At 48.1% G+C, this 16,657-nt stretch overlaps 1 protein-coding gene across 1 annotated transcript in view; it reads right to left on the minus strand.

The window, feature by feature from the left end:
- The window catches only part of LOC136577230 (uncharacterized), a 30,362-nt gene extending 14,345 nt beyond the window's left edge, over positions 1–16,017 (minus strand). Inside the window, exons 1-3 of the mRNA XM_066577037.1 lie at positions 15,369–16,017; positions 11,482–11,608; positions 3,490–3,557 (exon numbers count right to left, since the gene is read on the minus strand). Coding sequence (XP_066433134.1) covers positions 3,490–3,557; positions 11,482–11,608; positions 15,369–15,687 — 514 coding nt within the window. The 5' untranslated portion in view covers positions 15,688–16,017. The remainder of the gene's footprint in view (positions 1–3,489; positions 3,558–11,481; positions 11,609–15,368) is intronic.
- Between the last annotated feature and the right edge of the window lie 640 nt (positions 16,018–16,657).

A 16,657-nucleotide genomic window follows, 5' to 3' on the forward strand; every position in this document is an offset into this window, starting at 1 on the left:
GTAGCCATCTGCCAGGTCCTTGGAAACTTTGAGGAGTCTACCCAGATGGTGAGCGGGGATGCTGCAATCATTAGCCTCACCATTTCTCTGCTATGCCTCTTGAAAAGTTACCTGCAAAGCATAAAGGCAGATGCTTTGCGCTTGGAAATGGAGGCGGGGGAAGACAGTATGTCGCTGGATAGTCAGAGCACCCTCATGTCTATATCTCAGCGCGTTGAGTAGGAGGGGGTGGAGCATGAGGAGGAGGGGGAAGAGACAGCTTGGCCCACTGCTGAGGGTACCCATGCTGCTTGCCTGTCATCCTTTCAGCGTGTATGGCCGGAGGAGGAGGATCCTGAAAGTGATCTTCCTAGTGAGGACAGCCATGTGTTGCGTACAGGTACCCTGGCACACAGGGCTGACTTCATGTTAGGATGCCTTTCTCGAGACCCTCGCGTTACACGCATTCTGGCCACTACGGATTACTGGGTGTACACACTGCTCGACCCACGGTATAAGGAGAACCTTTCCACTCTCATACCCGAAGAGGAAAGGGGTTCAAGAGTGATGCTATACCACAGGACCCTGGCGGACAAACTGATGGTAACATTCCCATCCGACAGCGCTAGTGGCAGAAGGTGCAGTTCCGAGGGCCAGGTAGCAGGGGAGGCGCAGAGATCAGGCAGCATGTACAGCGCAGGCAGGGGAACATTCTTTATGGCTCCCCAGCAAGACTGTGTCACCGCTCCCCAGTCAAGGCTGAGTTGGCGGGAGCACTGTAAAAGGATGGTGAGGGAGTACGTAGCCGATCGCACGACCGTCCTCGGTTACGCCTCTGCCCCCTACAACTACTGGGTGTCGAAGCTGGACACGTGGCCTGAACTAGCGCTGTATGCCCTGGAGGTGCTTGCTTGTCCTGCGGCTAGCGTCTTGTCAGAGAGGGTGTTTAGTGCGGCTGGGGGAATCATCACGGATTAGCGTACCCGCCTGTCAACCGACATTGCCGACAGGCTTACACTCATCAAGATAAACAAAGCCTGGATTTCCCCAGACTTCTCTTCTCCACCAGCGGACATCAGCGATACCTAAGCAATACGTAGGCTGCACCCGCGGATGGAAGCACCGTTCTCTATCACCATCAAAAACGGGGACCTTTTTGCTTCATCAATCTGTGTATTCTAATCATCCTCCTCCTCCTGCTCCTCCTGCTGAAGCCTCACGTAATCACGCCGAACGGGCAACTTTTCTTAGGCCCACAAGGCTCAGTCATATAATTTTTGTAAACAATTTTTATACGTTTCAATGCTCATTAAAGCGTTGAAACTTTCACCTGAACCAATTTTTATTTTAACTGGGCTGCCTCCAGGCCTAGTTACCAATTAAGCCACATTAACCAAAGCGATTAATGGGTTTCACCTGCCCTCTTGGTTGGGCATGGGCAATTTTTCTGAGGTACATTAGTACTGTTGGTACACCAATTTTTTGGGGCCCTCGCCTACAGTGTTATCCAATTAATTTTTTGCCCTGCTGCATTAAAGCTGACGTTACATCAGCTGTGATGGGCAATGCAATGGGATATACTTATGTACCGCCGGTGGCTTCCTGGCACCCACCCATGCTGTGGGTCCACAGGGAGTTGTAACTGCATGTGTCCACTTCTAAAGAACCCCAGTCTGACTGGGGTATGCAGTGTGGGCCGAAGCCCACCTGCATTTAATCGGACGTTACCTCAGCTGTGATGGGCACTGCAATGGGATACATTAATGTGCAGCCGGTGGGTTCCAGGGAGCCACCCATGCTGTGGGTGCACACGGAATTCCCATTGCGGAGTTGTACCTGCCTGTGACTATTTATAAAAAACTGCGGTCTGACTGGGGCATGCAGACACCTTGACAGAATGAATAGTGTGTGGCACATAGGTTCCCCATTGCTATGCCCACGTGTGCAGCTCCTGATGGCGGTGGCACAGGATTATATTTCTCATTGCTTCTGTACAGCATTGTGGGCTATCGCCCTGCCCCTTTTAAAGAGGGTCGCTGCCTTGCCGTGCCAACCCTCTGCAGTGTGTGCCTGCGGTTCCTCCTCATGGCAGATGCACTTATAAATAGACATGAGGGTGGTGTGGCATGAGTGCAGCTGAAGGCTGCGCAGGGACACTTTGGTGTGCGCTGTTGACACTGAGTCGTGCGGGGGGGGGGTTGGGCAGCACGTAACCCAGGAGAAGTGGCAGTTGTGTGTCATGCAGGCAGTGATTGTGCTTTGTTGGAGGTAGTGCGGTGCTTAGCTAAGGTATGCATTGCTAATGAGGGCTTTTCAGAAGTAAAAGTTGTTGGGAGGGGGGGGGGCACTCTTGCCGCTATTGTGGCTTAATAGTGGGACCTGGGAACTCGAGATGCAGCCTAACATGTAGCCCCTCGCCTGCCCTATCCGTTGCTGTGTCGTTCCCATCACTTTATTGAATTGCCCAGATTTTCACAAATGAAAACCTTAGCGAGCATCGGCGAAATACAAAAATGCTCGGGTCGCCCATTGAATTCAATGGGGTTCGTTACTCGAAACGAACCCTCGAGCATCGCGATAATTTCGTCCCGAGTAACGAGCACCCGAGCATTTTGGTGCTTGCTCATCTCTAGTCTACACACATTGGGAAGTATAAGTATTGGCTAGTCTATTGGTATTGGTTGTATTAGTATCATTGGTTTATTGGTACAAGTATTGATATTGGTTGGTGTAGTGATATGGGTGATTGCATATTAGTTGGTCTATTGGAATTGGTTGGTGTGTTTTTATTGTTGGTTTATTGGTTGGTGTGAGACTATGGAATTCTCTGTGTGAGGATGTGGTGATGACAAACTCACTAAAAGAGTACGAGTCCTGCGCGCCTTACTTGAGCATTACAATATTACATCTTATAGCGCTGATTACTCAGAAGGGTCGGTGATCCGGGGATTGTTCTCAATGCCAAATTGGATCAGGAAGGAATTCTTTCCCCTAAAATGTGGAAAATTGGCTTCTACCTCATTGTTTTTTATTTTTTGCCTTCCTTTGAATCAACATTGGAGGGGGGGAGTCGGCGGTGGTGTAATGGGATGAACTGGATGGACGCACATCTTTTTTCAGCCTAACATACTGTATTACTATGTGTAAGTATTGGTTGATGTATTTGTATTATTGGTATTGGTTGGTCTATTGATGTTGGTTGGTGCATACGCATTATTGGTTGGTCTATTGGTTGGTGTATTAGTTTAGGAATTGGTTGGCCTTTTTTATTCACAGGTGAATTGGTTGATGCATTGGTATATTGATATTGGTGTGAATTTGTGTTGGTTGATGTAGTGGTATTATTGGTGTATTAGTTGGAGTTTGATGAAGGAAGGATAACACAGTTTTGAAGCACATACAATGACTGCAATAGAGGACTGCACCTGGTATATGTTTGGCTGCCATGCTTGGTAAAAGAGGAGGATCATAGATCTGGAGCACATACAAGACTACCACAGTGGACTGTACCTGTTATTTTTTTAGCTTCTGTAAGAATTTCCTTCATTTGAATTTCATTTTCAAGTAGGCATTTAGCGCTATAAGACAAGAGATGAAGAACGTCAAAATAACTCATCATGATGAGATGGCGTATAATTGTATTGTTGTTTTACTACAGTTTTGTGTAATTATTTTACAGGTTCCTGTAGAGTAACAAAAACATAAGCTTCAGCACTCATACACACTTAATATCTGAATAAAATTGTTATAGTAAGCAAATAAAAATGCAAGGATCTTGGCACATTTTTTGACCAAAACATGTGGACCCATCTAATACATCCAGGCAACCATTGCTTTTAGACTAGCTCCTAACACTAACAAATGCTGCTCCTTGGGCATAAGCATCCAAATAAAGTCAGGAAAAGGGCTCATGCCCACGAACGTATACATAAAACGCTGCATGTATTATGAGCTATAGGTGTGAAAGGCAGCGATTGTGCGCTGCGCATGGCAGCATATCTCATGCATGCTGTCATGCGCAGTGTGACTAGTTATTTTTTTCATTCCCCACTCTGTCTCTTAGCAGTGTTGCATAGTAAAGATCATGCAGGGGCATAACTAAAGGCTCAGGGGCCCAGGTGCAAAAGTTCAGCTCGGGCTCCCCTGCACCCTTGCACCCCCATAACCATACCTAAATTGTGTTGTATACAGCTACAAAACGAAATTTCCATACATGGACTAGCCCCTTGGGCATAATCTTTTCAAACATGACGCATTTCTTGCACTACATGAAAAACTTGTTTGTGGCCCCTTAGGCCACTCTCACACACACACACACACACACACACACACCTCTTTTTACCATTCCAAACACTGTGCTAACTGCAGTACAACACTCCCATTGATTTTAATGCGGTCACTTAGACCTGAGCTTGAACGCTGTGTTTCTAACAAAACAATTTTTGAGAACTGTCTGTTCTATATTTGTGTTTTCTTACTTTTTAACGCACCTTCTTACCCATCACAATGATGGGGCACATTAAAAAGTGCTGTCAAATTCTGTACCATGTGTTCAAAGATGCTTCTCAAAATTGCAGTAAAAATGCCATGATTTCGAGCTGCATTTTTTGAACGTAAATGTGAGAGCGGCCTTAGGGTGTGTTCATGTTTTTTGTTGTACTTTTCAACCCCAATTAAAAAAAACACATTAAAAACCTGCATGTGGTATTCAAAGACCACATATGTTTTTAAGAAACTGCATAGATAGATAGTGAGATAGAAATAAGATAAATAGATCTATCAAAAGAGGAGTCTATGGGCCGCATGGCTTTGACATTTCAGTCTATTCCAATTGCTAATCTGGTAATTTCTCTGCTTGGGGTGGTGCTGAACAAGTTTTGGTTCATTCATCATCTTTCCTATCCGAAGGGAGTCATCAGTTAATGATGGGATAAACACTAAACTTTGTTCGGTTGTATATACATCGTTTGATGCAGCTGTTGAATGGATTTGGATCTATGGTAAAGGGGCTTTGATGGTGCGGAGGAACTCACAGGCTCAAGGTTATCAAGGCCTGCTCACAGTGGTGGGGTGAATCCTTGGAGTTGATAGTTAAAACTAAATGAGGGAGCACATCATGGCCATGCATTCCCATAATTTTATTGAAGTTAATTGGTAGAATGTGAGATGGATGAAGGGGTCTCCTTGAGCTGTAATTCCTTTTGGATTTTCCCTAGCATTTGGTGGCAACTGCAACTGGATTCTTGGCGCCTCCTAGTGGAGTTAAGGTATTTAAAGGAGATGTCTCGAGGAAGCAGTTAAATTTTTTTTTTGCCCAGTCCCCCCCATTAAACATACATTACTAATTACCCCTGTAAATGACATTTCTAGCTGGTTCGTACTTACCGTTCCAGCGTTTCAGCAACTTATAAAAGTTTCCTCAAGATGGCCGCCGGCTCTTTCCCCGTCGCTCGCTGCAGCCCGACGTGCGCGCTCCCGAGACGCCGCCAGCTGTGTCTCCATGGCAACCGGACGCATCGCAGCCGCCGACCAGACGCCCCGCAGCCGCCGACCAGACGCCCACCGCCAGGCAGCAGGTAACCGGCGCTAGCCCCCGGCTCCCCAGCGCTAGACCCTCAGCCCAGGTGAAGGCCCCGGAGCCCAGCGCTAGGTTCCGGAGCCCAGCGCTAGTTCCCCCGGCCTAGCGGCAGCCCCCCCCCGGCCTAGCGACAGCCCCCCCATCGCAGCGGCAGCCCCCCCCCCCGGCCTAGCGACAGCCCCCCCATCGCAGCGACAGCCCCCCCGGCCTAGCGCTAGTTCCCCCATCACAGCGGCAGCCCCCCCCCGGCCTAGCGACAGCCCCCCCATCGCAGCGGCAGCCCCCCCCCGGCCTAGCGACAGCCCCCCCATCGCAGCGACAGCCCCCCCGGCCTAGCGCTAGTTCCCCCATCACAGCGGCAGCCCCCCCCGGCCTAGCGACAGCCCCCCCATCGCAGCGGCAGCCCCCCCCGGCCTAGCGACAGCCCCCCCATCGCAGCGACAGCCCCCCCGGCCTAGCGCTAGTTCCCCCATCACAGCGGCAGCCCCCCCCCCGGCGCAGCGACAGCCCCCCCGGCGCAGCCCGGCGCAGCGGCAGCCCCCCCCCCCGGCGCAGCGACAGCCCCCCCGGCGCAGCGGCAGCCCCCCCCCCCCCCCCCGACAAATCACTTACCTGGGAGGCTTCTCGGGGCTGCTGGGCTGGGCTGGGCTTCTCCGCTGGGCAGCTCCAGTTTCTGCACCTTCCTCTAACAGAGGAAGGTACAGAATGGCCGCTGCAGCGCGCTCCCGAGCAGTGACAGCTCGTCTGCGCATGCGCAGAAGAGCTGTAGCGGGGAGCACACTGAAGCGGCTCGTGCTGAATGGAGAAGACCGGACTGCGCAAGCGCGTCTAAAAAAGCAAGCTGCCAGCGAATTTAGACGGAACCATGGAGACGAGGACGCTAGCAACGGAGCAGGTAAGTGGAATAACTTCTGTATGGCTCATATTTAATGCACAATGTACATTACAAAGTGCATTAATATGGCCATACGGAAGTGTATAACCCCACTTGGTTTCGCGAGACCACCCCTTTAAGTTTACTTAGTTTGAAGGAGTCAGACTACAGCTCACTCTCTTTTTGGATTAGTGTGAATACTGATGCAACTTGCTGGCTTCTCTGCAAAACTGATCATGACGATTGGGCAGTGAGAGTCAGGTTACTAAAAAAAGTTATATTTGCCCCTATTTATTGCAGGGGTCATTCATATTGGGTCTTGGGTTTGTTTTTGTTATTCCTTTGTGGAATGTGTAGTTATCAATAGTGTTTTTTCATGGTTATCTCTTTTAGGTATCATCCCTTGTCTGGTTTGGATTGTAGGACATTGTTATGTATAGTGGAGTGGCATTAGAGTGGATTTGATCAGTCAGAGTTACAGGTTGGCTGCCTGGGGGTGTGAGAAATGATGTGGAGCCATTTGTTGCCGGAAATGCAATTTTATGTGGGGTTGGACAGGGTTCTTGATGTTTTGGTCATCGGACGACTGCGGACCTATTAGCACGGTTTTATTTAGTTGGTTTTCGGAATGTGGCCAGGATTAAGTGGGCCATGGCAGGGGGATGGTGGGGGGCTCTCTTGTTGTGTCGTTAAAGGTGAAATTCTTGGACTGCCATCAGACGGACCAATGCAAAGGTATTTGCCAAGAATGTTTTCATTGTTGGACGAGGAGGGAGATGTTTTTGAGGCACTACGTGTCCTCTCCACGTGTCCGTGGTTATATGCACCTTAACAGTAAGACTCACCTGTCAGCCGCAGCGGCACTCGAATCTTTAGGGACGAGCACAGCGATACTCGGATAAAGCAAATTACTCGAGCGAGTAGTGCTTTTCCGAGTACGCTCGCTCATCTCTACTCACCATCCTTTTACAGTGCTCCCGCCGACTCAGCCTTGACTGGGGAGCGGTGACACAGTCTTGCTGGGGAGCCATAAAGCAGTCAAAGGCCTTGGAGAGTGTTTCCCTGCCTGCGCTGTACACGCTGCCTGATCTCCGCGCCTCCCCTGCTACCTGGCCCTCGGAACTGTGCCTTCTGCCACTAACGCTGTCGGATGGGAATTTTACCATCAGTTTGTCCGCCAGGGTCCTGTGGTATAGCATCACTCTCGAACCCCTTTCCTCTTCGGGTATGAGAGTGGAAAGGTTCTCCTTATACCATGGGTCGAGCAGTGTGTACACCCAGTAATCCGTAGTGACCAGAATGCGTGTAACGTGAGGGTCATGAGAAAGGCATCCTAACATAAAGTCAGCCATGTGTGCCAGGGTACCTGTACGCAACACATGGCTGTCCGCACTAGGAAGATCACTTTCAGAATCCTCCTCCTCCTCCTCCTCAGGCCATACACGCTGAAAGGATGACAGGCAAGCAGCATGGGTACTCTCAGCAGTGGGCCAAGCTGTCTCTTCCCCCTCCTCCTCATGCTCCTCCCCCTCCTCCTCAACGCGCTGAGATATAAACATGAGGGTGCTCTGACTATCCAGCGACATACTGTCTTCCCCTGCCTCCGTTTCCGAGCGCAAAGCGTCTGGCTTTATGCTTTGCAGGGAACTTCTCAAGAAGCATAGCAGAGGAATGGTGACGCTAATGATTGCAGCATCGCCGCTCACCATCTGGGTAGACTCCTCAAAGTTTCCAAGGACCTGGCAGATGTCTGCCAACCAGGCCCACTCTTCTGTAAAGAATTGAGGAGGCTGACTCCCACTACGCCGCCCATGTTGGAGTTGGTATTCCACTATAGCTCTACGCTGCTCATAGAGCCTGGCCAACATGTGGAGTGTAGAGTGTAGAGACAGATCTTGATTGCGAGACAGCGGCTGCGTAGGAGGAGGAGGAGGGGGAGGGTGGTTTAGTGGAGGAAGCATACACCGCCGCAGATACCAGCACTGAGCTGGGGCCCGCAATTCTGGGGGTGGATAGGACGTGAGCGGTCCCAGGCTCTGACTCGGTCCCAGCCTCCACTAAATTCACCCAATGTGCCATCAGGGAGATATAGTGGCCCTGCCTGCCTGTGCTTCTACACGTGTCCGTTGTTAAGTGGACCTTGGCAGTAACCGCGTTGGTGAGGGCGCGTACAATGTTGCGGGAGATGTGGTCGGGCAGGGCTGGGACGGCACATCGGGAAAAGTAGTGGCGACTGGGAACCGAGTAGCGCGGGGCCGCCGCCGCCACCACGTTTTTGAAAGCCTCCATTTCCACAAGCCTATAAGGCAGCATCTCCAGGCTGATCAATTTGGCTATGTGCACGTTTAACGCTTGAGCGTGCGGGTGCGTGGCGGCGTACTTGCGCTTGCGCTCAAACAGTTGCGCTAGCGACGGCTGGACGCTGTGCTGAGAGACATTGCTGGATGGGGCCGAGGACAGCGAAGGTGAGCGTGTGGGTGCAGGCCGGGAGACGGTCGTGTTTGTGTCCTGAGAGGGGGGTTGGATCTCAGTGGCAGGTTGGGGCACAGGGGGAGAGGCAGTGTTGCAAACCGGAGGCGGTGAACGGCCTTCGTCCCACCTTGTGGGGTGCTTGGCCATCATATGCCTGCGCATGCTGGTGGTGGTGAGGCTGGTGGTGGTGGCTCCCCGGCTGATCTTGGCGCGACAAACCTTGCACACCACTGTTCGTCAGTCGTCTGCACTCTCAGTGAAAAACTGCCACACCTTTGAGCACCTCGGCCTCTGCAGGGTGGCATGGCACGAGGGGGAGCTTTGGGAAACAGTTGGTGGATTATTTGGTCTGGCCCTGCCTCTACCCCTGGCCACTGCACTGCCTCTTCCAACCTGCCCTGCTGCTGCACTTGCCTCCCCCTCTGAAGACCTGTCTTCAGTAGGCTTAGCAAACCAGGTGGGGTCAGTCACCTCATCGTCCAGCTGCTCTTCCTCCGAATCCTCTGTGCGCTCCTCCCTCGGACTTACTGTCCTTACTACTACCTCACTGATAGACAACTGCGTCTCATCGTCATCGTCCTCCTCATCCACTGAAAGCTCTTGAGACAGTTGCCGGAAGTCCCCAGCCTCATCCCCCGGACCCCGGGAATTGTGAGATGAATGTGGGGACGCCAGAAACTTGCCTCTCTCCTAATCCCGCAGCAGTCGGCTGCGATACACCTGGACCAGGAGCTCGGCCTGTGCCCACACCCTGACTTGGGCCTCCGCGTCCTCGCCCGCGTCCACGTCCTCTAGGCCTACCCCTACCCCTCAGCATGGTGTATTACGAGTAGAGCAGAAACAGAAAGCTGCAATTAAATGTGCCACTTATTGGCCTGTGGTTGGAGGCTAACTTTGCTTACGGAACGCACAGCAGAGGCAGGAAACAATAATGCGCAAGCCTGTAGTGAGACCTAGGTGCGTATGACTGAGCTACTGGAATTCACAGCGCAGAACCATTCAAGTGCCCAAAGGCCAGTGGTAGGCCTTAAGTATTTTGCTTCTATTTTTTTAAATGGTGAGGTGAAACACCAGACAGACACTGTATGCAGCGTATATTATGTATACTGTTTCCCTCTGGCGGGATGACGGCGGTCATGTAATGGGCACAGCAGAGCCAGGAAACAATTATGCGCAAGCCTGTAGTGAGACGTAGGTGCGTATGACTGAGCTACTGGAATTCACAGCGCAGAAGCAGTCAAGTGGCCAAAGGCCAGTGGTAGGCCTTAAGTATTTTGCTTCTATTTTTTTAAATGGTGAGGTGAAAAACCAGACAGACACTGTATGCAGTGTATATATGTATACTGTTTCCCTATGGCGGGATGATGGCGGTCATGTAACGGGCACAGCAGAGCCAGGAAACAATTATGCGCAAGCCTGCTGTAATGCTTAGCTGGGTATTATTTAGCGACTACTACCCCCAGCAGACACGCAGTACACTGAAGACGGTCACAGGCAGCCCAAATATAGTATTTTTCCCCAATTTTTTTGAAAAAGCCCACTGCCTATATAGCCAGTATATCTCTTTCCCTGTACCACTGTCCCTGCCTCACCAGTACTGCCCCTATACTACTGTAAAATGACTGCAGACTGAGGACGCTATGGTCTGCACGCCCGATATACAAAAAAAAAAAAATTGTGTAACACTGCTAAAAGCAGCCTCAACAGTACTGCACACGGTCAGATGTGGCCCTAAGAAGGACCGTTGGGGTTCTTGAAGATGAATATAACACCTAACACTCTCCCTATAGCAGCTACAGCAAGACAGCACTTTCCCTGATCTCTGTCAGCATGCATCTGTGCTGAGCCGCGGGCGGGGCAGATTTAAATACTCGGGTGTCATCTGATCTCCCCAGCCACTCACTGCAGGGGGGTGGGATAGGGCTGGAATGTCACAGGAGGAAGTTGTAATGCCTTCCCTGTGCTTCTTATGGCCAGAAAAGCGCGCACATTTCTCAGGGAAAGAAATGTAATGGAGTTGAACATCGCGTGGTGCTCATCTCGAGTAACGAGCATCTCGAACACCCTAATACTCGAATGAGCATCAAGCTCGGACGAGTACGCTCGCTCATCTCTAGTCCTGAGGCATGTGTTTCTGTTACTGTATTTGTTGCAGCCATGACATACTTCCTCCTGCCAATTTAATTACTTTGTTGGAAGTGCTGACTTTGTTTTTTGTTCTTTCAACTGATAAACACACCAAATAGGGAAAAATACTCAGTGTTGTGCTCAAATGTGTTCTATCTGTCACTTGTCAGATGTATTTGTCTATGGAAAAGAAGGGTGATGACCAAAATGGCTACCAAGTCAGTCCCCACAAGGGGCATGCTGTAATCCGACAACCCATTTCTGTATTGCTGTATGAGTAGGGTCTCCAGGACAGCCGGGTACCAGCCTTCTAGGAGCAGTAACGATTGGTTTTAGTTGTCTTTGTGCTCCCCCAGAAACATATTTAGGGGATTATTTATTGTATTCTCTACTAAATGTAATGTTTTACAGGACTCCATTCGCTGCCAATTAACATGATATCCAGGGTTACCTGTAGATAAGCACAGGGACAATCAGATCGGACAACTGATCCTGTCTCTCTGAATTCAGCAGAGTCTCCATCATGTCCTTAAAGCCAGTTTGCCAATTCACTTTACAATTCAGTGGTAGGAAGTTCCCTGTGTAATTAAGGAAATAAAACAAGCACAATTTAAATGATGAGGGATCAAAGCCGGACCCTTGGCAAAACTTTTTTTTGCACCCCATCTACCCCCATTATGGTAAAACATGCTAGGTAAAACAGTGGGCAGTACCACACGGGGGCTGGCTGACAAATTTTAGCATAGGAAGAAGCACAAAACACTGGCCCACGAGTAGTGGTCCACACTTTGGACATTTTCACACAGCAAATCGGCATCAAAATCTGCACCACTTTGTGTAGATTTTAATTCATATTTTGGTGCAGTTCCACAAATGAACATGTGAAATCTGCTGCGGATCCGCACAAAAAAATTGTCTCAAAATTTGCACCAAATTTAATGCAGAATTTTGGTGCCAATTTGCTGCAGATTTTTCTGCTGTGGAATATCCACTATGTGTAAACACAACCTTAGGGTCCATTTACACAAGTATATTTACCAACCATGTGTTTCATGGACAACACATGGACCCAATATAGCCAATTGGGTTATTGAGATTTCTTACATGCTGGTACGCGTATCATGCAGCACACAGACGTGTGTCTGTGTGATCTCTAATGCAATTTGCGTTCAGTAATCTCAGGAGCAACTCACATATGCCTATGGGAATTAGCTCTTAGAGCAGCTTCACACACAATGTAAATGTTATGGAATTTCCGCAGCCAATCATAGTAACATAGTAACAGTTCGTAAGGCTGAATGAAGACAATGTACATCTAGTCCAGCCTGTCTATCCTCCTGTGTTGATCCAGAGGAAGGCAAAAAAAAAACAAAGGCCAGAAGCCAATTAGCCCTTTTGGGGAAAAAAATTCCTTCCTGACTCCCTAATGGCAATCAGACTGTTCCCTGGATCAACCCCTAATAGTTCCTACCTGCCTGTATACCCGGATTAACAAATAACCTTAGATTTATAGCCTATAATATCCTTCCTCTCCAGAAAGACATCAAGTCCCCTTTTAAACTCCTCTAAGGATTTTGCCATCACCACGTCTTCAGGCAGAGAGTTCCACAGTCTAACTGCTCTTACAGTAAAGAACACCTTTCTATGTTGGTGACGAAACCTGCTTTCCTCTAAACGTAGCGGATATCCTCTTGTTGCAGTCACAGTCCTGGGTGTAAACAGATCCTGGGAGAGATCCTTGTATTGTCCCCTCATGTACTTATACATGGTTATTTGGTCGCCTCTTAACCTTCTTTTTTCTAGAGTAAATAGTCCCAATTTGGATAGCCTCTCTGGGTATTCCAGTGCCGTCATTCCATGTATCAGTTTAGTCGCTCTTCTTTGAACCCCCTCAAGCACTGTGACATCTTTCCTGAGCACCAGAGACCAGAACTGTACACAGTATTCCATGTGAGGCCTGACAAGTGCCTTATATAATGGAAGGATAATGTTCTCGTCCTTCGCCCCTATAGCTCTTTTAATGCATCCCAAAACTTTATTTGCCTTTGCAGCAGCTGACTGGCATTGGTTACTCCAGTTTAGTCTACAATCCACTAGTACCCTCAGGTCTTTTTCCATATCACTTTTCCCTAGCAGTGCCCCATTAAGTGAATATTGGTAACATCCATTCTTGCTGCCCATGTGCATAACCTTACATTTATCAACATTGAACTTCATTTGCCATTTTTCTGCCCAAGCCCCCAGCTTATCTAGGTCAGTTTGTAGCCGCACATTGTCCTTCTGTGGAAATCCACAGCATTTACAGTACAAGCCATGTGGAGGAAATAACATAAGTACAGCATCAAAACCAAGCTCAGGACATAAATACAGAACCAGATTCAAAATCAATAAAGGGATAAACTGTTAAGTCAGTCTCTGCTGGTTAAGTTTGTACAGCCCAATTAGATCTGAACAATAGTAAAGTATGATGGGTATTGTCAGTTCACAAGCTACTCATCATCACTCTACAAACCATACAGTGACTGCATGACTGATCAAAGACAGCCAGTGGCAGAATAAACAATGATATTCTGACATGTGACTAACACATGACATCATCCCAAATTAGCATTGTCATTTTCTTCTCCATCCAGTCCAAACCGATGTGACAGCTTCTCTTGGACATAACTTGTCTCTTCAAAACTTGCCACACAAATGTTTTTGGCTCTTTGCTTTTTCATATGTGTATTCCCTATGTTAAGATAAACTCTTAATAGTTAGAGATGAGCGAGCATACTCGCTAAGGGCAATTGCTCGAGCGAGCATTGCCCTTAGCGAGTACCTGCCCGCTCAAGAGACAAGGTTCGGGTGCCGGCGCGGGGGAGTGGTGAGTAGCGGCAGTCAGCAGGGGGGAGCAGGGGGAGAGAGGGAGAGAGAGATCTCCCCTTTGTTTCTCCCCGCTCTCCCCCGCAGCTCCCTGCGCGCCACCAGCACCCGAACCTTGTCTCTTGAGTGGGCAGGTACTCGCTAAGGGCAATGCTCGCTCGAGCAATTACCCTTAGTGAGTATGCTCGCTCATCACTATTAATAGTGCCACACTTGGCTTCTCCTGAATACTGTATAACAGTGCAAGTCACAGTGCTCTCTGAGTAATAAACAACAAACATTACTGTCCCTCTGTAGTATATAAGGAGACATGCTGTTCCCCTGTAGAAATAGCCATAATGCCCCCATGTAATAATAAATAGCCATCCTTTCCCACCGCAGTTATAAAAAGCCATATGGCCTATTTGTAGTTATAGACAGCCATCCTGTCCCCTTTAGTAATACCCTTACTGCCCCACATAGTAGCCATAATATCCCCTATAGTAATAGCCACAATATCCCCTGGAGTAATAGGCATAATGCCCCCTTCAGTAAAAGCCATAACGTTCCCTAAAGTAGCCATAATGTCCTCATTAGAAATAGCCATAAAGTCCCTTGTAGTAGCCATCATGTTCCCTTATAGTAATAAATAGCCATATTGTCCTTCTATTGTAACAAATATCCATAATGACCCCTTCAGTAATAGCCATAATGTCCACTTTAGTAGTAGCCTTAATATCCCCATGTAATAATAATAGCCATAATGTCCCGTGTAGTAGCAATAATGTTCCCTGTAACAGTTATAATATCCCCTGCAGTAGTAGCCATGAAATCCACTTCATTAATAGCCATGATGTCCCCTTCAGTAGTAGCTATACTGTCCCAAGTAATAGTAGCTATCCTGTCTCCTACAGTAGCTATAATGTCTCCTAGATGCAAATAATAAACTTACTTAGCTGTCCCACGGCACCTTCCCTCATCTGCTTCTTCCAATCGACATCCTGTGGAACGATGCAAGTGACGGGATGACATAATCGTGCTGCCTGCGTCACATAGAAGATGCTGGGTGGCAATGTAGAGGGCCCAGTGCGGCTTCCTGCATCAGCACTGCTACTTTTAATTGTATCTACCTCTTAAATATGCAGTTACAATTAACTGCAAACTCTGCCATAGAGGACTGCCAGGCGGCACCGGTGGCCCACAAAGCCCATGCAGCAGAGTGGCCCACTCGTAATTTGTACAGTCGGTCGAACCGGCAGTCAGGGCCTGGTGGCGCCCCTTTCATTTTAGTGGACTGGTGTACCCTGAGTAGTCGAACACATCAAAGACCAGCCTTGTGAGGGACGTAGTGCTGCGAAGTTCACGGTTTGGTATCTCATGTCATAGGCAGATACAGAAGCTCATTGGACAGTATCACACATGATAGGATTAGATACACGGCTCCACAGACACTATGACACTTTAGTAAAGAAGTAAAAGCTCTCCTGCACTCACCCAACTGAGCGTAGATTTCTCCAGTCTCCTTCTTATCCATTATCACACATCCTCGGTTGTCCACCAGGGTGATGGTATCTGTCAGCTTATACGCATTTCTTATCATGGTCTTGGGGGCGTTCTCTGCCTCGGCCACCTTAGCATAGACCTTGTAGGGTCCATCATCCACCACATACTTACAGGAGTTGATGAAGCAGGATTTGCCATGACCAGCATAACCAAATAGCTGCAGGAGAACCCGGTTGTATCCCCGATTACCATAGAGGCAATTATCCAGACTGAAATTCTTGATATAACCTCTCATGTTGACGGAATCCATAATGGTTCTGTATAGTGAAGTCAGTTCTGTATAGAGGAGTCGGTTCTGTATACTGATGCTAGGTCTATATAGTACAGCTGGATCTGTTGAATCTGAAATAAAGCATCCAGAGTGAAAGTGAAAGAGATTTCTTGCTACTCGTAAACATTTCCGCTCTGATTTGCAGCTTGATTTGAGAACCTTTGCCAAGAGCCTCTATAGTGCAGGAACTGATCAGCTTCTTAGATCTAAAATCATAAGAAATGTGTTTCGGAATACAATGTGCACAGGATACACGGGTACCATATATAACACTGCTCAACAATAACATTATACATGTAAAAAAATAGTACATTTATATGGATTTGATGCTGCTAAAAACGAAAATGACAGACAAAATTGATAATTAGCTCTACTTTTTATTATACAAGTACTGATTGCGGAGAATTGTAATGCATTAAATCTAATAGAAAGGACATTAACAAAGACTGGCCTGCAAGAGAAACACGTCAACCGGTACAAAAAATGTACACAATGAACCATTGTTTGATTCTAAGGAGATTTTACTCCCTCCGCTACACATCAAGCTAGGACTAATGAAAAACTGTGTAAAGAGCCTGCAACAAGAAAGTGAAGGCTTCAAGTTTTTGACATCAAAATTTCCTCAATTAACCCCTTGAGTGGCGGGTTTCCTACCACCCTGTCGTGCCCACCAGGGCAGGTTTTTTAAAATGGTCTAATCATTGAATTTCAACTAATTTTGCAGTTGTGTCTCAAGAGCCATAACTTTTTCATTTTTCCATTGACACGGCCATATAAGGGCTTGTTTTTTGCGGGAAAAGTTGTGATTTTTTAAACAGGGGGGAGGAAAAAAAAAGGGGGAAAAAGAAAAAAAGGGGCCATGTCATTAAGGGGTTAAATAATGTATTAACTTCCTTCTCTGGGTCTTTACGACGCACACGGATACCACATGTGTGATTGTATTTTTGAT

This window comes from Eleutherodactylus coqui, chromosome 8 (assembly GCF_035609145.1).
Source record: "Eleutherodactylus coqui strain aEleCoq1 chromosome 8, aEleCoq1.hap1, whole genome shotgun sequence".
In the NCBI taxonomy this organism is placed as follows: domain Eukaryota; kingdom Metazoa; phylum Chordata; class Amphibia; order Anura; family Eleutherodactylidae; genus Eleutherodactylus; species Eleutherodactylus coqui.